The sequence below is a fragment of the Momordica charantia genome (genome assembly GCF_013281855.1).
Source record: "Momordica charantia cultivar OHB3-1 chromosome 6 unlocalized genomic scaffold, Mcharantia_2.0 BLBB01000006.1, whole genome shotgun sequence".
NCBI lineage: Eukaryota > Viridiplantae > Streptophyta > Magnoliopsida > Cucurbitales > Cucurbitaceae > Momordica > Momordica charantia.
This window is the reverse complement of record NW_028275164.1, coordinates 20,637,952-20,652,220: the sequence shown is the minus strand read 5'-3', so window position 1 is coordinate 20,652,220 and position 14,269 is coordinate 20,637,952. Positions and strand designations below refer to the sequence as shown.

At 38.9% G+C, this 14,269-nt stretch overlaps 1 protein-coding gene across 1 annotated transcript; it reads left to right on the top strand.

Moving 5' to 3' along the window:
* Positions 1–4,217: 4,217 nt before the first annotated feature.
* LOC148210903 (uncharacterized) lies at positions 4,218–7,899 on the top strand. The gene is made up of 6 exons (XM_088125238.1): positions 4,218–5,112; positions 5,695–5,813; positions 6,164–6,302; positions 7,055–7,338; positions 7,423–7,578; positions 7,732–7,899. The coding sequence occupies exons 1-6, from the start codon at positions 4,218–4,220 to the stop codon at positions 7,897–7,899; spliced, it is 1,761 nt and encodes a 586-aa protein (XP_087981364.1).
* Positions 7,900–14,269: the final 6,370 nt, after the last annotated feature.

Genomic DNA, 14,269 nt, shown 5'->3' with positions numbered 1-14,269 from the left:
ATCTACATCAAATACTAATCTTGCTCCTGTTTATCATATGACTGAATCTATTTGCTATTATTGTGGAGATTCTCATAATTCTGAAAATTGTCCATCGATTCCAGCTTCTTTATGTTATGTAGGGCAAGGGAATCAAAGGAACTTTAGTCCTTACTCCAACACCTACAACCCGGGATGGAGGCACCATCCTAATTTTTCATGGAGTGGGCAAGGGAGTTCCAACAATGCAGGTCAAGTTGAAAACCAACAATATAAGACTTATAACCCTCCGGGAGTCCCTGCTTTACCTTCACCTCCACAGCAATTGATATGAACCAAAGCGTCTTAGTCCTCAAGATTGAAAGGAAGTTGTTAGAGAATCCTATGTCCAAGTTGACAACAAAGTGGAGTTGCATTAAATGCACTCTAGTGTCATTTATGGCAGCCTCAAGTTGCATTAATGGAAGTCTAAGTTGAAGTCAAGATGCATTAAATGAACAAGACTTCAAAGTAGTTCAAAATCCAGTTTATTCACTCTTGGAGGGATACAACTTCTTGGTTTTATGGTTGAAGGAGTTTCATTCTCGAATTTAAAGCATGTTTAATTGTATTTTGAGTTTTAAGCATTTCATTTATGTGTTTTAAGTTACATTTGAGTTAGTGGTGGTTATGGTATTGATGTGGTAGAGAGTTACAACTTTACAATTCTTTTAGGTTACTTGAAAGGTTGTTTTGGAGGCTATAAATAGCCTAGCTTGTTCCGTTGGATAAAAAAATTTGAGATTTGAGTTTTAAGATAATGAAATTTAAGCTTATTGAGCCATGAGCTTTTCCTTTACATTTCTTGTGTTTTAGAATTGCATGCTAGAATCATTCAAGTAGCCTTGATCAAGCAAACTTGTAGAGTGATTCGAATCTTGAGTTTTGAAACAAGTTTTCTCTACTCTTCATTTTGATAACCAAGGTACATCCGTTCTAACTTCTTTCTCGGGTTGACATCATCTCGATTTGAGGGTTTTAGCATTTGTGATCTAGGGGTTTGCATAACCATAAGGGTTCTTAGATCCAATTGGCTATTGTTTTCTTATCAACAATACAACCAACAAAAAATTGCACCACAACCAGCGCAGTTTAGTATGAGTAGTATGGAAAGTATGATGAAGGAATGTATGACTAGTATGATGAAAGAATTCACGACAAGGAATGACACAGCTATGCGAAAATTCACGACAAGAAATGACACAACTATACGAGATTACATGTCTAGAAATGATGTGGCTATGCGAAATTTGGAAGCTCAGATGGGGCAGCTTCCCAGTGAACTTAGGAGTCAACCTCTAGGGACATTGCCAAGTACTACACAGGAGCTAAAGAGAGAGGGTAAGGAGCATTGCAAAGCCATTACAACCCGAAGCGGGTTAGCTTACGAAGGACCAAAACTGCCGGGTGAACAAGCATCCAGTCCTTCAAAGGAAAAAGAGACTGCAATAGAACCTGACCAACCAGTAGAAGGTGAGGTATGTGGGCCAATTGCCCCGCAGGTAAGTAATTTTAGACCTCCTCCTCCTTTTCCTCAACGTTTGGTAAAGAAAAATCAGGACACTCACTTCCGTAAATTTTTCGATATCTTGAAACAACTTCATATAAACATCCCTCTAGTTGATGTCCTTGAGCAAATGCCTAATTACGCCAAATTTTTAAAGGATATTATTTCAAGGAGAAAAAAGTTAGGGGAACATGAAACAGTTGCATTAACTAAGTGTAGTAGCGACGCCTTAGGGAATCCCCTACCTGTTAAATGTAAAGATCCTGGAAGTTTTACTATCCCATGCTTAATAGGAGGCAAAAATCTAGGTAGGGCATTGTGTGATCTTGGCGCGAGTATAAATTTAATGCCTTTGTTAGTTTTTAAAGAACTTAATATAGGAATTTATACTAACCCTCCAATTTGCAGATAGGTCTATTAGAAAACCCGAGGGAAAAATAGAGGATGTACTAGTCAAGGTTGATAAGTTTATCTTCCCTGCAGATTTCATTATTTTAGATTGTGAAGCAAACTTGGACGTCCCCATCATACTTGGAAGGTCGTTTCTCACAACAGGAGATACAATTTTCAACGTAAGGAAGGGAGAGATCACAATGAAGGTGAACGACGAGCAAGTGACATTCAACGTACTGGATGCTATGCGGCTTCCAGATGAAGTATAAGAGTGCTCGAATATGCAGATAACTAACCCTGTGTCTATGGAAGAATTTTGTGATTTGATAACTGCAGGGTTAGAGCAAGAATTAGAAGCAGCGGAAAAAGAAAAAAAGGCAGACACTTTCTCGTCACCGATGGAGAAGTTTGAGTTTGGAGATTTGAGCAAGGATGAATTTAAGGTGATGCAAGCATCAATCGTTGTGCTGCCTCGACTAGAACAAAAACCCTTGCTTACTCATTTAAAATATGTATACTTAGGAGAAAATGAAACTTTACCTATAATCATCTCTACAACATTAACTAAGGAACATGAAATTTTGTTGTTACAGGTATTGTCAAACTACAAGAAAGCCATTGGATGGACGATAACAGATATCAATAGAATTAGTCCATCATTTTTCATGCATAAGATAAATTTGGATGAGGGTGCCATCAACTCTGTTGAACATCAAAGAAGATTGAATCCTAAAATGCAAGAAGTCGTAAAGAAAGAAATTCTAAAATGGCTAGACGCGGGAGTAATATACCCAATAGCAAGGAGTAGCTGGGTACAATTCAGTGTGTGCCAAAAAAGGGTGGCATGACGGTCATCACAAATGAAAAGAACGAATTGATCCCATCCCGAACCGTAACCGGCTGGAGAGTTTGCATGAATTACTGCAAACTCAATAAGGTAACAAAAAAGGATCACTTGCCTCTTCCATTTATTGATCAAATTCTTGATCGTCTCGCAGGTAAGGAGTTTTACTGTTTTCTCGACGGATACTCAGGGTATAACTAGATCAAAATTGCCTCGGAGGACCAGGAGAAAACAACTTTCACGTGCCCTTATGGAACATTTGTATTACGACGAATGCCCTTCGGTTTGTGTAACGCACCTACTACGTTCCAGCGGTGTATGATGGCAATTTTTTCTGACATGATTGAAACTGTGATTGAAATCTTTATGGATGATTTTTCGATATTTGGAAAGTCTTTTGAAACTTGTCTTAAAAATCTTGAAAAAGTTTTGGAGAGACCTTAACTACAGGGAAGAAGAATGCATTTTATCAAAAATCTAAAAATCTGGATTTTATTGTCCTTTTATCAAAGACTTTGCTAAAATATCGAAACCCTTATGTCGTTTGTTGGAAATTGATAGCCCATTTGAATTTGATGAAGAATGCATGAATTCATTTGAAACTCTTAGGAAGGCATTGAGTTCAACACCTATCATAATAGAACCTGACTGGAATTGACCCTTTGAGGTAATGTGTGACGCGAGTGACTATGCGTTAGGAGCCATGTTAGGGTAGGGAAAAAATAAAATTTTGCATCCAGTGTACTATGCCAGTAAGACCTTAACTGCAACACAGTTAACTATACCACCACAGAAAAAGAACTATTAGCTGTTGTATTTGCCTTTGATAAATTTAGAGCATATTTGATAGGTTCTAAAGTTATTGTTTTCACTGACCACTCTGCCTTGAAGTATTTGTTTGCTAAGAAAGACGCGAAGCCAAGGTTGATTCGGTGGATCTTACTTCTTCAAGAATTTGACTTAGAGATTCGAGATCGGAAGGGTACAGAAAACCAGGTAGCGGACCATTTGTCTCGATTAGAGTCCACTATACCAAAAGACCCATCAGCAGTCAAGGAATACTTTATTGATGAGCAAATCCTTCTTATTGATAACATCCCATGGTATGCAGATATTGCGAATTATTTGGTAAGTGGTATCCTTCCTTATTAGTTTAACGCAGAATAGGTAAAGAAATTTTTACATGATGCTAAGCATTATAGGTGAGATGAGTTGTATCTTTATAAGTTAGGCCCTGATAATATCTTACTCAGGTGTGTAGCTGAAGAAGAACAAACAAAAATCCTGGAAGCATGCCATATGTCCCCGTATGGTGGACACTTTGCGGGTCGAAAAACTGGAACTAAGGTATTATAGAGTGGGTTCTTTTGGCCCATCTTATTTCGAGACGCCCATCAGTTTGCCCATGTATGTGACAAGTGTCAACGGGTAAGTAATATTTCCAAAAAAAATGAAATGCCTCTAAACCCCATTTTAGAAGTGGAAATTTTCAACGTATGGGGCACTGATTTTATGGGACCGTTCCCACCGTTATTTGGTAAAATTTACATTTTGTTAGCCGTCGATTATGTGTCTAAATGGATAGAAGTCATAGCAACTTCAGTAAATGATGCTAGAATTGTTATTCAATTTTTGCAAAAAAATATTTTTACTCACTATGGTACTCCAAGATGTCTAATTAGTGACGAGGGAACGCATTTTGTAAATAGAGCAGTAGCTAAAGTGTTAGCAAAATATAATGTCCAACATAACATTTCTACTGCGTACCACCCGCAAACAAATGGCATGGCTGAGGTCTCTAATAGAGAAATTAAATCTATCCTAGAAAAAACGGTCAATGCAAATAGGAAAGATTGTGCGATTAAATTAGATGATTCCCTTTGGGCGTATCAGACTGCTTTCAAAACCCCTCTTGGTATGTCTCCTTTTCGTCTAATATTTGGTAAGACTTGTCAACTTCCTGTTGAATTAGAATATAAAGCATATTGGGCCACTAAAAAATTAAATTTTGACTTTAATGCTGCAGGTGAAGAACGGAAGTTTCAATTGAACGAGTTAGAAGAATTTAGGCAATTTTCGTACGAAAATGCCAAAATGTATAAGGAAAAAACAAAACAGTGGCATGATCGGCAAATAAGGCCCAAGCAATTCCAAGTAGGTGAGAAGGTTCTATTATTTAACTCTAGACTCCGACTGTTTCCCGGTAAATTAATGTCCCGATGGTCCGGCCCATTCAAAATCGCGAAGGTATATCCTCATGGGGCTATCGACTTAGAAGACAATTCGGGTAATATTTTTAAAGTTAACGGTCAAAGAGTTAAGCCTTATTTTGGAAATCAATTTGATAGAGGTAAAGCCTCTATTTTCTTTTTAAATACATGAATGACTTAATCGGTCCCTCATTTGGTTTTTCGAACTTGATGGGAGGGGCACTCGGTGTGAATTATTTTATTTTATTTTTTTGTACTTATTATTATTTTATTTGTTTTATTTTATTAGTTTTGAAGTTTTCTTTTATTTAAAAAAAAGGGGTTTGTTTTAAAAGAAAAATTTGGATTTCATTGAAAAATTTAAAAAATTAAAAAATTAAAAAATTTGAGCTTTGTAATTGCTAAAGACTATGTTTAATTGCATTTTGTTAAAAAAAATATAAAATAAAAAAATAAAAAATAATAGCAGTTTTTAAAAAATAGGAATAAATAGGTTGTTTTGGGCTTTCATTTTTTTGGTCTAATTGTGTAACCCATTTTTCTTTTTAAACAAAGTTTTTGTTAAAAAAAAATAAAAATGACAAAAAAAATGACAAAAAAAAATAATTAAAAACAAAAGTCAAATTTTTCTCATCATCTCCTTCGCAGACCTAGACGCCACCATGGAACTTCGCAGTCGCACTCCCGGAGCTCCGTTTCTTTGCCATCGTCTTCTCCAGTAGGTCATTGGCATCTTCAACTGTTCGATGAAGAAAGCCTGTGGCCGCCTATCGAAATCCCTCACCGCAAGCGTACCTCTACTGACCACCGTGGCCGTCGGCGGCTCACTTCTAGTCCAGGGGTAAGTTTGATTACGCCCAAACCCGAACCTTATGAAGAAGCTGTTCCAATTTCTGAAGCCTGACGTCAAGCTCTAAAAAAACCCCTCTGAACTATTTCTCCGAGTATGGGGGCGCTTCGAAATCCATGGTGGCCTGAGTCCAAACAAAAAAAAAATTAAGGAGGGATTCAAACCGGAAGATACTACTTTTGAGTGTCGACGAAGAGGATGAGAATGATTTGAATCATGATTCTCCTATGCGACTACCATAGTGGACCCGAACATTTGCTCGAACTAAATTAGCAGCGGGACACGCCAAGAAGGTAAAATTTACGCACTTACCTAGTGATTTCGTTGAAGATATGTTTCAGGGCGGCAATGTTGTTGTTGATAATGAGATTGGAACAAAGCAAGACAATGCGTTGGCCATAACAAATGCCTCTGTTGGTACACAGGATGCGGCTGGCACATCAGATGGTCAATTTCGCACATCAGAGACCATTGTTCCAGGTATTTGTAGGCCTTCCGCATCTCAATTGGTTTATTACAAGAGGCGGTCAGTATGCATAAGTGAGACAGAAAAAGACAACAGCATTGAGACCGACCCTAGCATGGGTGAGCTTTTTTCAAATTACACATCACCACATGATCGACTTTCACTTTCCCAAATTCCTACTAGTGGTGTATAGGAGAAAGATTGTCCCGTGAAGCCACTGAGTCCTAGTTTCTTGAATGATGTACTCTTTAATTCTAATGAGTTTGTGAGTAGAGACGAATTTGAAGTAGGGGGAGTGTTTCGGTAGATTCTCCAAGCCAAGAAATAGACACTGACAGAGTTTAAGAAGGATCCCTTAAAGGTGATGATAATGATGTGCAATTAGTAGAGGAGTCGGGCGGAACAATGAAATCCGTAAGGACGAGGTCGGCAAGGGCTATCAATTTAGAATCACCCGTACGGCCTAGGACACGCGCCACTTTAGCGCGATTGTCGACGGTTCAATCATCACCCGAAACGGAGGACAATCCCATGATCGAACAATCCAGCTCACCATCTATATCAAGACCACCCAGCCACCGTAGAGTTATCAACCTTAGCAAAGCCGCTTACGAGAGGAATCTGGCTAAGTTTAAACAACGCAAGATATTGCAAGAACGTGGTTTTCAAAACGATGACCCTGCATTACCTCCATTTATTAAGGAGTTGATCAATCGACGTTCTTGGCAATAGTTATTGGCTATCCTTATAGTTTTGGCAACATCAGTGGTGAAAGAATTTTATGCGGCACTACATCCGGAGTGTAACTATCGGATTCCAGTTCGAGGTAAACACGTTTGCTTTAACCAAAAAGATATTAATAATGTGTATGAGACCACAAGAAGTCGAGGAGAAGTAGGAAATATGTTGATTGCCCGGCCTTCATTGAGTCAAATGGCGGATGCCCTGAAGGTGGTAGCAAAACCGGGTGCCATTTGGGAAGTTACTGATGAAGGAGCATATTTGTTGGCACCTAAATATCTTTTAGAAGAAGCAACAATTTGGCTTCGAGTGATAAAGAATCGACTCCTTCCTACCACACATGATACTATCATTCAATGCAAGTGTGTCATGTTATTATATTGCATGATGCAGGGCATAGGAGATAACTATGGTCAGCTAATTCAAGATTGCATACTTGATCGTGCTACCCGGTCGGCCGGTAAATTGTTCTTTCCAAGTTTGATAACAGAACTCTGCCTCAAGCAAGGTGTCCATATCGCTCCTAAAGAGTTCGAGAAGTCGGTCGGGGTAATGCCCATTCCTTCGATCAATAAGCTCCGAGCTTTTTCCTATGTCCGAACGAAGTTGTCTCCGTCGCATAACATTCACTAGACTCCACATAGAACAAATTCTTCACCTAATTCTTCACCGTCATCCGAAATCGTACTCCTTCGCGCTCAGGTAGAACTTTTAACTACTCATGTAAAGAGCTTAACTGCTCATTTGGCACAATACGACCCAACTGTCCCGGAGTTGCCAATCAACATGGGTGGTGCCTCGACTTCTCAGCCACCTCTGCATGGTGATGAGTCTGATGAGGAGGATGATAGTACATCAGGGAGTTTTTGACCCTCTTTCTGTTATCTTTAGTCGGATAATTACGATTTTTGCGTCCTAGGCTAGTTGTGCATTGTAACGCCCCGAGTCCCTCAGGTCAGTTAATCTCGAATCGGGAGATTTTTGTTTTTCATTTAAATTTCAAAGTGAATGTTAATTTAATTTATCGATAATTATCGGGCTCTAACAATCCAATTAAATGTTTATTAACCGAGCTTGGTATGTTGGGTCTTGGGTTGAGGGAATGGACTCCTCCTTCTTTGGGTTTGGGCTTGGATGATTGGGCTTAATGGGAAAATTGTTTTAAATCAAAACAAAAGGGGAAAACCCTAACACTTTTCTTTTTCTCTTTCCCTCCCTTTGTTTCTTAGCCGACAGCCCCCCCCCCCCCCAAAGTTTTTCCTTCTTCTCCTTGTTCAGCCGGCAGCTCCCCTTTTGTTCTCCGGCGAAGCAGCACGGCAGCGGCGAGCTTCCTCCCTGACGGCAGCGGCGAACGGTGGACCCTCCCGTCCCTCAATGACTCCGACGGCGGCGGCCTGTAGCAGCGTGCGGCGGCGCGAAGAGCAGCGAACCCGGCGGACTTGAGGAGTTGCGGCAAATTCCAGCGGCGCCAGCGTCGTGCAGTGGCGGTGCGTGACCTTTCCTGCGTGCAGCAGACTTCGACAGCCCCGAACAGTCCGAACTCGTGAAGCCCAACGAGTTTGGTGACGTTTTCCGGCCTTCCGGTGACATTCGACGTTGGTCCCCTCTTATTCGAACCCAAATCGGCATTACCCACTCTTTTCGGCATGGGTTAGGCGTTGACCCACCTCTAATCGGACCCAAATCAGCATTACTCATCACCTTTAGACGTCGGGACAGCAAGCTTAAGGCCCTTTGAACTCAAATCGGGAGCCCGAACCCCTTCGACGTCAACCCACTCCTAACCCAAGTTGTTTTAGTGTGGGTTAGTAGTAGGAAGTGCTCAACGAGCTCAGGAGCTTTAGGACAAGTGTTTGTAAGTAGCACGGGGGCGGGTGCGTGCGTTGGTGTATGTTATTTGGTTGCCGATGTACTGTTTATGATGCCTAATATTGGTTCTGATACGTGGTTGTGCAGTGTAATTCTTGTTATGCAGTTTTGTATGCCTGGTTAACGTCGAATGTCCGTCGGTGTTAAAAGTGTGAATTTTGTATTGTTGAGCTGCTGAGATCTGTTGTAGAATGACGTATGATTGTAGGGAATGTTCGTTAAAGTGAATTTATTTTGGAAATGTTCGTTGTCTGAATTCGTATGAAGTGTTTGGCGTGTCTCATGAGTTTTTATTATATCTAGCAGTGCTTACTGAATATGGACGTTGGATATTAAGTGTTTGGATGAATTGTGTTGGGCTCCAATCGTTTGAAATTTGTTGACTATGCTCTGTTATGACTAAACTCACTGTGGCGCTGTTGTTAAGATTTGGTATGTTGTGAAAGCATGTTTGGTTTATTGTTTTGCTATTAGAATGATGTTTATGTTGTGGAAGCATGCTGAAATGTGTTGGTGAGTTGTGAGATGCATTGAAATCAAACTAGTGGTGGGGCTGTTGATGGGCGTTGTGGTGGTTGGTGTTATTAAGGGGTTAGTACTGGAATCTTGGTTGGAGGCTAGAAACGATATGTGGAGTTTTACAAATTATGAAGTGAATGGGTGAGTGTCAGGGCCTCGGGTATAAATGGTCGGGGGCTGATACGTCACTAATTGGGTATCGAGGCCTCGGGTATAAATGGTCGGGGGTCGATGCGAGGAGTCTTTCGGAATGAGAACTATTGGGGCCTTGGGTATAAATGGTCAAGGGCCAATAGATTGTAAGACATCGAGGCCTCGGGTATAAATGGTCGAGGGTCGATGCACTAGTGTCGGGGCTTTGGGTATAAATGGCCAGGGGCTGACACTACCAAAAGCATGGTTTCGAAGAGCTCGAACAACTGAGGTGATCATAGTTGAATTTGAGCTGTTAGGAAGCTAGGTGGACGGTAATTGTTTTTTTTATTGAGTTGTGGTTAGTATTGGGTATTATAAAGCATGTTTGTGGATAAATATATATGTACCAGTAAAGCATGTCTATGGTTGTTCACATACTGTAATGATAGAGCATGACGATGCATGTTTTTCCTGTATGGTTATGAGCATGATGTCTGTGAGTGCTTGGTGAGGGCTACTTACGGAGTATATTGTATATACTCACCCCCCTTCTACAATGATTGTTTCAGGTGAAGGACTCGAGGGTGACCTTGCTGATGGGACGGGGGAGACCTGACAAGCGAGGACTATAGGCTGCTTAGTTTTTCTTATTTAGTCTAATTCTTTTGTTTGTGCCTCAGGTTGTGGCCAATAAACGGATTATGTACCTTTGAATAATTGGGAGATTTTTCCTTGTTGTTAGTTATGCCTCGGGTTGGGTGCTTATTTGAGCTTTATCCCATTTGCTTAGAATCATTTAGATTGAACAATAAACTTGCCTCGTGAAGTAGTTCACGAACGTTGTTGCATTTTTATTTTTGAGATTGGTTTATCGTTAATTTGATGAGGTTTTGGAGCTTGATTTTATAAGCTTATGTGCTTAGGAAGTTGGTAGGTTGTAAATGGGGTTAAAACTGATTAGTTGAGTAGTTCATGTGACCTAGAGGTGTGTGGAAATTTCTGGGTCGTTACATGCATGATTAGGGATATGTTGTAGTTAGTTTGGATTTTTGTTATCTGGAAGCATGCTGAAAGTAGTTGAGAATTGTGTTTTTGTGTTGGCCTGGAGTTCTATTATCATGCATATCAAGTGTATTGCTGCCCAACTTTTGTTTTTGTGAATCTTCAAGTGAATGTGCAATTTTCCTCTCGATTTTCAGCATGAGCTGTCATGGATTTTCCATCTTTGAGTAGGTTCCTGTTCTTTTCTCATGTCAATGATGATAATTAGGAATATGCATGAGCTTTGTTTTCTACTATTTAGATCAAGCTATGACTCATTTGCCACGTTGTTTTAAGATAAACTTATTTCTGCTTCTTTAGTTTTAACCTTTAAACTTTTTAGATCATTTAAGAGGATCCTTGTCCTTTAGTGGTAAAAAAATATTTACGCACCACCCTAAATTTTTAAACTAAATTTTTAAACTTTTTGTTGGTTTTGAACTTGACCTGCATTGTTGCCGGTCAAAAAATTGTTGCGCCTCAGCTTAATAGCTAGAGGATGAGTGCAAGTGCACACTGTCACAAGTAATAATCTGGAAATATTCCAAGTTCGTCTCCACAGGGACTAGTTTCTTTTAAAATTGATTTTGCAAATTGTTGGAATGAGCAATCGAGTTTGGGAATAAAAATTGGTGGAATTGTTGGGAACACAAAAAACACACGAAAATAGCAGAATTTAAAAGGTCAACCCCTACTACTGTTTAGTTCTAAAATGATGAGTTACACCTACCAAATATGCCCGTAATTACACTCAATTTATGCAAACTTGTTCGACTCCTATTCCATACCAGTTTTGGTTTGTTTAGAAGCTTAGGCTAGTGTTTACATATGTCTGTGCAACTCTAGAATCCTAAATAAATCAAGTGCCAACTTACGTTTAACGGGTAAGAGAGTCTATGTTTAGGATCTTGTTTTAGTTCTTATTTCTAAGTAACTTCTTGTTTTACCTTGATGAGATCCGTTTGACTCTAACCTTTTCAGAATTAAATTCAAACTAATGTGATTTAAACAAGTCGCCAACAAGAAAAATCAACTGGATAAATTGTATCAATCAAGATAAACAAAGAGAGCGTAATACGCCGTGCTCACTGATAGATGTAATTTATAGTGATAAGAACTAAATCATTCGTAGGAGGGTTGAAGAAACAATTTAGCTACTCATGGAAGTAAAATAAACGACAAAACAAGAGAAGGTAACAAAGTGATGCATTTGCATTGAAATGGAAAGGAAGGTACAAACTTAGAACAAATAGAAAAATAGACGAAAAATAATTTTAAAACAATAAAGGAAGAACAAAACTTAGAAACTGGAATTGAAACTTAGAAGCTAAAGTTGACAAGAATTAGAAAGAAAAATCAAAACATGGAAAAATGAGATGTCTTGAAGTGATGCTTGGAAACTTCTTTTATAGGCTATGGAGGTAACAAGATGTTGAGAAATGCATGGGAGGTTGGAACCAAATGAGGTTGTCGAGATTTTAGGAACTAATAACAAATCTTGGACCAATTACTTGGTCAAAAGTTGTGATTCTCGTTTTGACAATCTAGGCATCCAATGTGGCTGAAGCATTGTGAAGCTGGAACTTTCAAAGTAATTTGGCTGGTGCATTCCTCTAGTAAGCTGGAAATTCTGGTCCTACAATGTGTTTGACGCATTTTGATCATTAATCTTCACTTTTCCTTACAAAATAAGCATATTTACACAAATTAGCCTTCATTTAACTATAACTGAATTCCAAAGTCCCTAATCGTAAATTATGCACATTTTCCCTAAATTATATGCTTGAACATACATTTTTCATCATAATTAACTCCCAACTAAGCATGTAAAACTACTATTTGTAGCCTTTAATCAAGTCTTATCAAACCCCCAAACTTAATATTTTGCTTGTCCTCAAGCAAAAACAACAACTATCAAGTCAATAATAAGCATGCAAAATTCAAGAATAAAACAAACATCAAGTAGAGCCGAGTAATTTGCTCATATGGTGTCTCAGGAGGAACGTCAAAGCTTTAATCCCTACTACTTTTTTAAAGCACAATCATCATAAAACCACATTTGTTTAAAAGATAAAAGCTTTTCAAAATCTTCTATTGTCGAACTCATAAAACTTTTTCAAATCCAGTAGAGACTATGCACACTCCCCTTAATGAAATTTTCTAGCACAAAAATGACTTAAAAATAGGACAGTCACTCAAGGGATTTTCTAGGCTGGCAACCAATCCGAGCTTGTCAATTAGTGAGTTGCACAAAGTCAAGCTAGATCAAAGTTGCTACCATACAATTACGAGTATCCCTAAGTGAGACTCTTTTCGCAAATAGAGTGGGACTGAATTAAGGCAAGCTTCCTAACTTTTATTATCTCATTTTTTTCTTGCCTCAAAGTTTCTTCTTTCACGCTTTTGTCTTTCCACTCTTATTTTCATTTTGCTTTTCTTTGCAAAATTTTCTATCACTTTTTCCTTTTTTCTTTTGCCACTTTTTCTTGTTTCAAGAGAACAAAATTTTTTCTTGTTTTTCCACACTTTTTCTTACCTCTCTTATTTTTTGGCTCACTGCAATCTATTAGGCTTGCTTATGCTACTCCCCCGAACTTGGAAGAGACAGTGTCCTCACTGGTTTTAAGTGTGAAAACTTTTGGTGGTGCGTAAAAAATTTTTACCACTAAAGGACAAGGCTCCTCTTAAAAGATGTAAAAAGTTTAAAAGTTAAAACTAAAGAAGTAGAAAATGATTTTATCCTAAAACAATGTTGCAAATGATTCATAGCTTGATCTAAATAGTAGAAAACAAAGCTATTTGTTTTCATAATTATCATCATCGACATGGGATAAGAACAAGAACCTACTCAAAGATGGTAAATCCAAGACTTTTCATGCTTAATATTGATAAGACAAACTGTGCATTCACTTGAAGATCCACAAAAACAAAAGTCTGGCAGAATTCATTATATGCATGAGAATATAGAATCCAATCAACACAAAAACATAATCCACAACTTTTTGCAGCATGCTTCCAGATAAACAAAATCAAAATTAACTACAACCTATCCCTAATCATGCACACTAATAAACTAACCTAGCAACCAAGAAAAAAAATCCAAAGATTTAAAGAGAAAGATATGTAAGAAACTCCCCTTTTTCAATCTCTTCATTTTGGACTCGGGCCACCATGGATTTCGAATCGTTCCCATATTTTGAGGAATATTACAGAGGCGCTTTTGTAGGGCTTGACGTCGGGTTGCATAAATGGGGATAGCCTCTTCAAAAGGTTCGGGTTTAGGCGTTCTCAAACCCACCCATGGACTTGTAGTGAGCAGTCGTCGGTGGTGGTGTGCGGCGGAGTTGTGTTTTCGGCGAGAGATTGCGACGGGCAGGGTTTTCTTAATCAGACGATTGGGAATGCTGGCGACCCACGGAATAAGACGATGGTGAAGAATCGGAGCTCTGGGAGCGCGATGGTGAGGTTCCCATGGTGGCGTCTAGGTCTGCGAAGAAGATGAAGAGAAAAACAAGAGGGGGGGAGGGGTCTGCGAAGAAGATGATTAGAGAGGAAAAAAAAATTGATTTTGACTTTTGTTTTTAATTATTTTTCCTTTGCCATTTTTTTTATTTATCAAAAACTTGGTTTAAAAGGATACATCGGCTACACAATTGGGCCCAAAAATGAAAAAGCC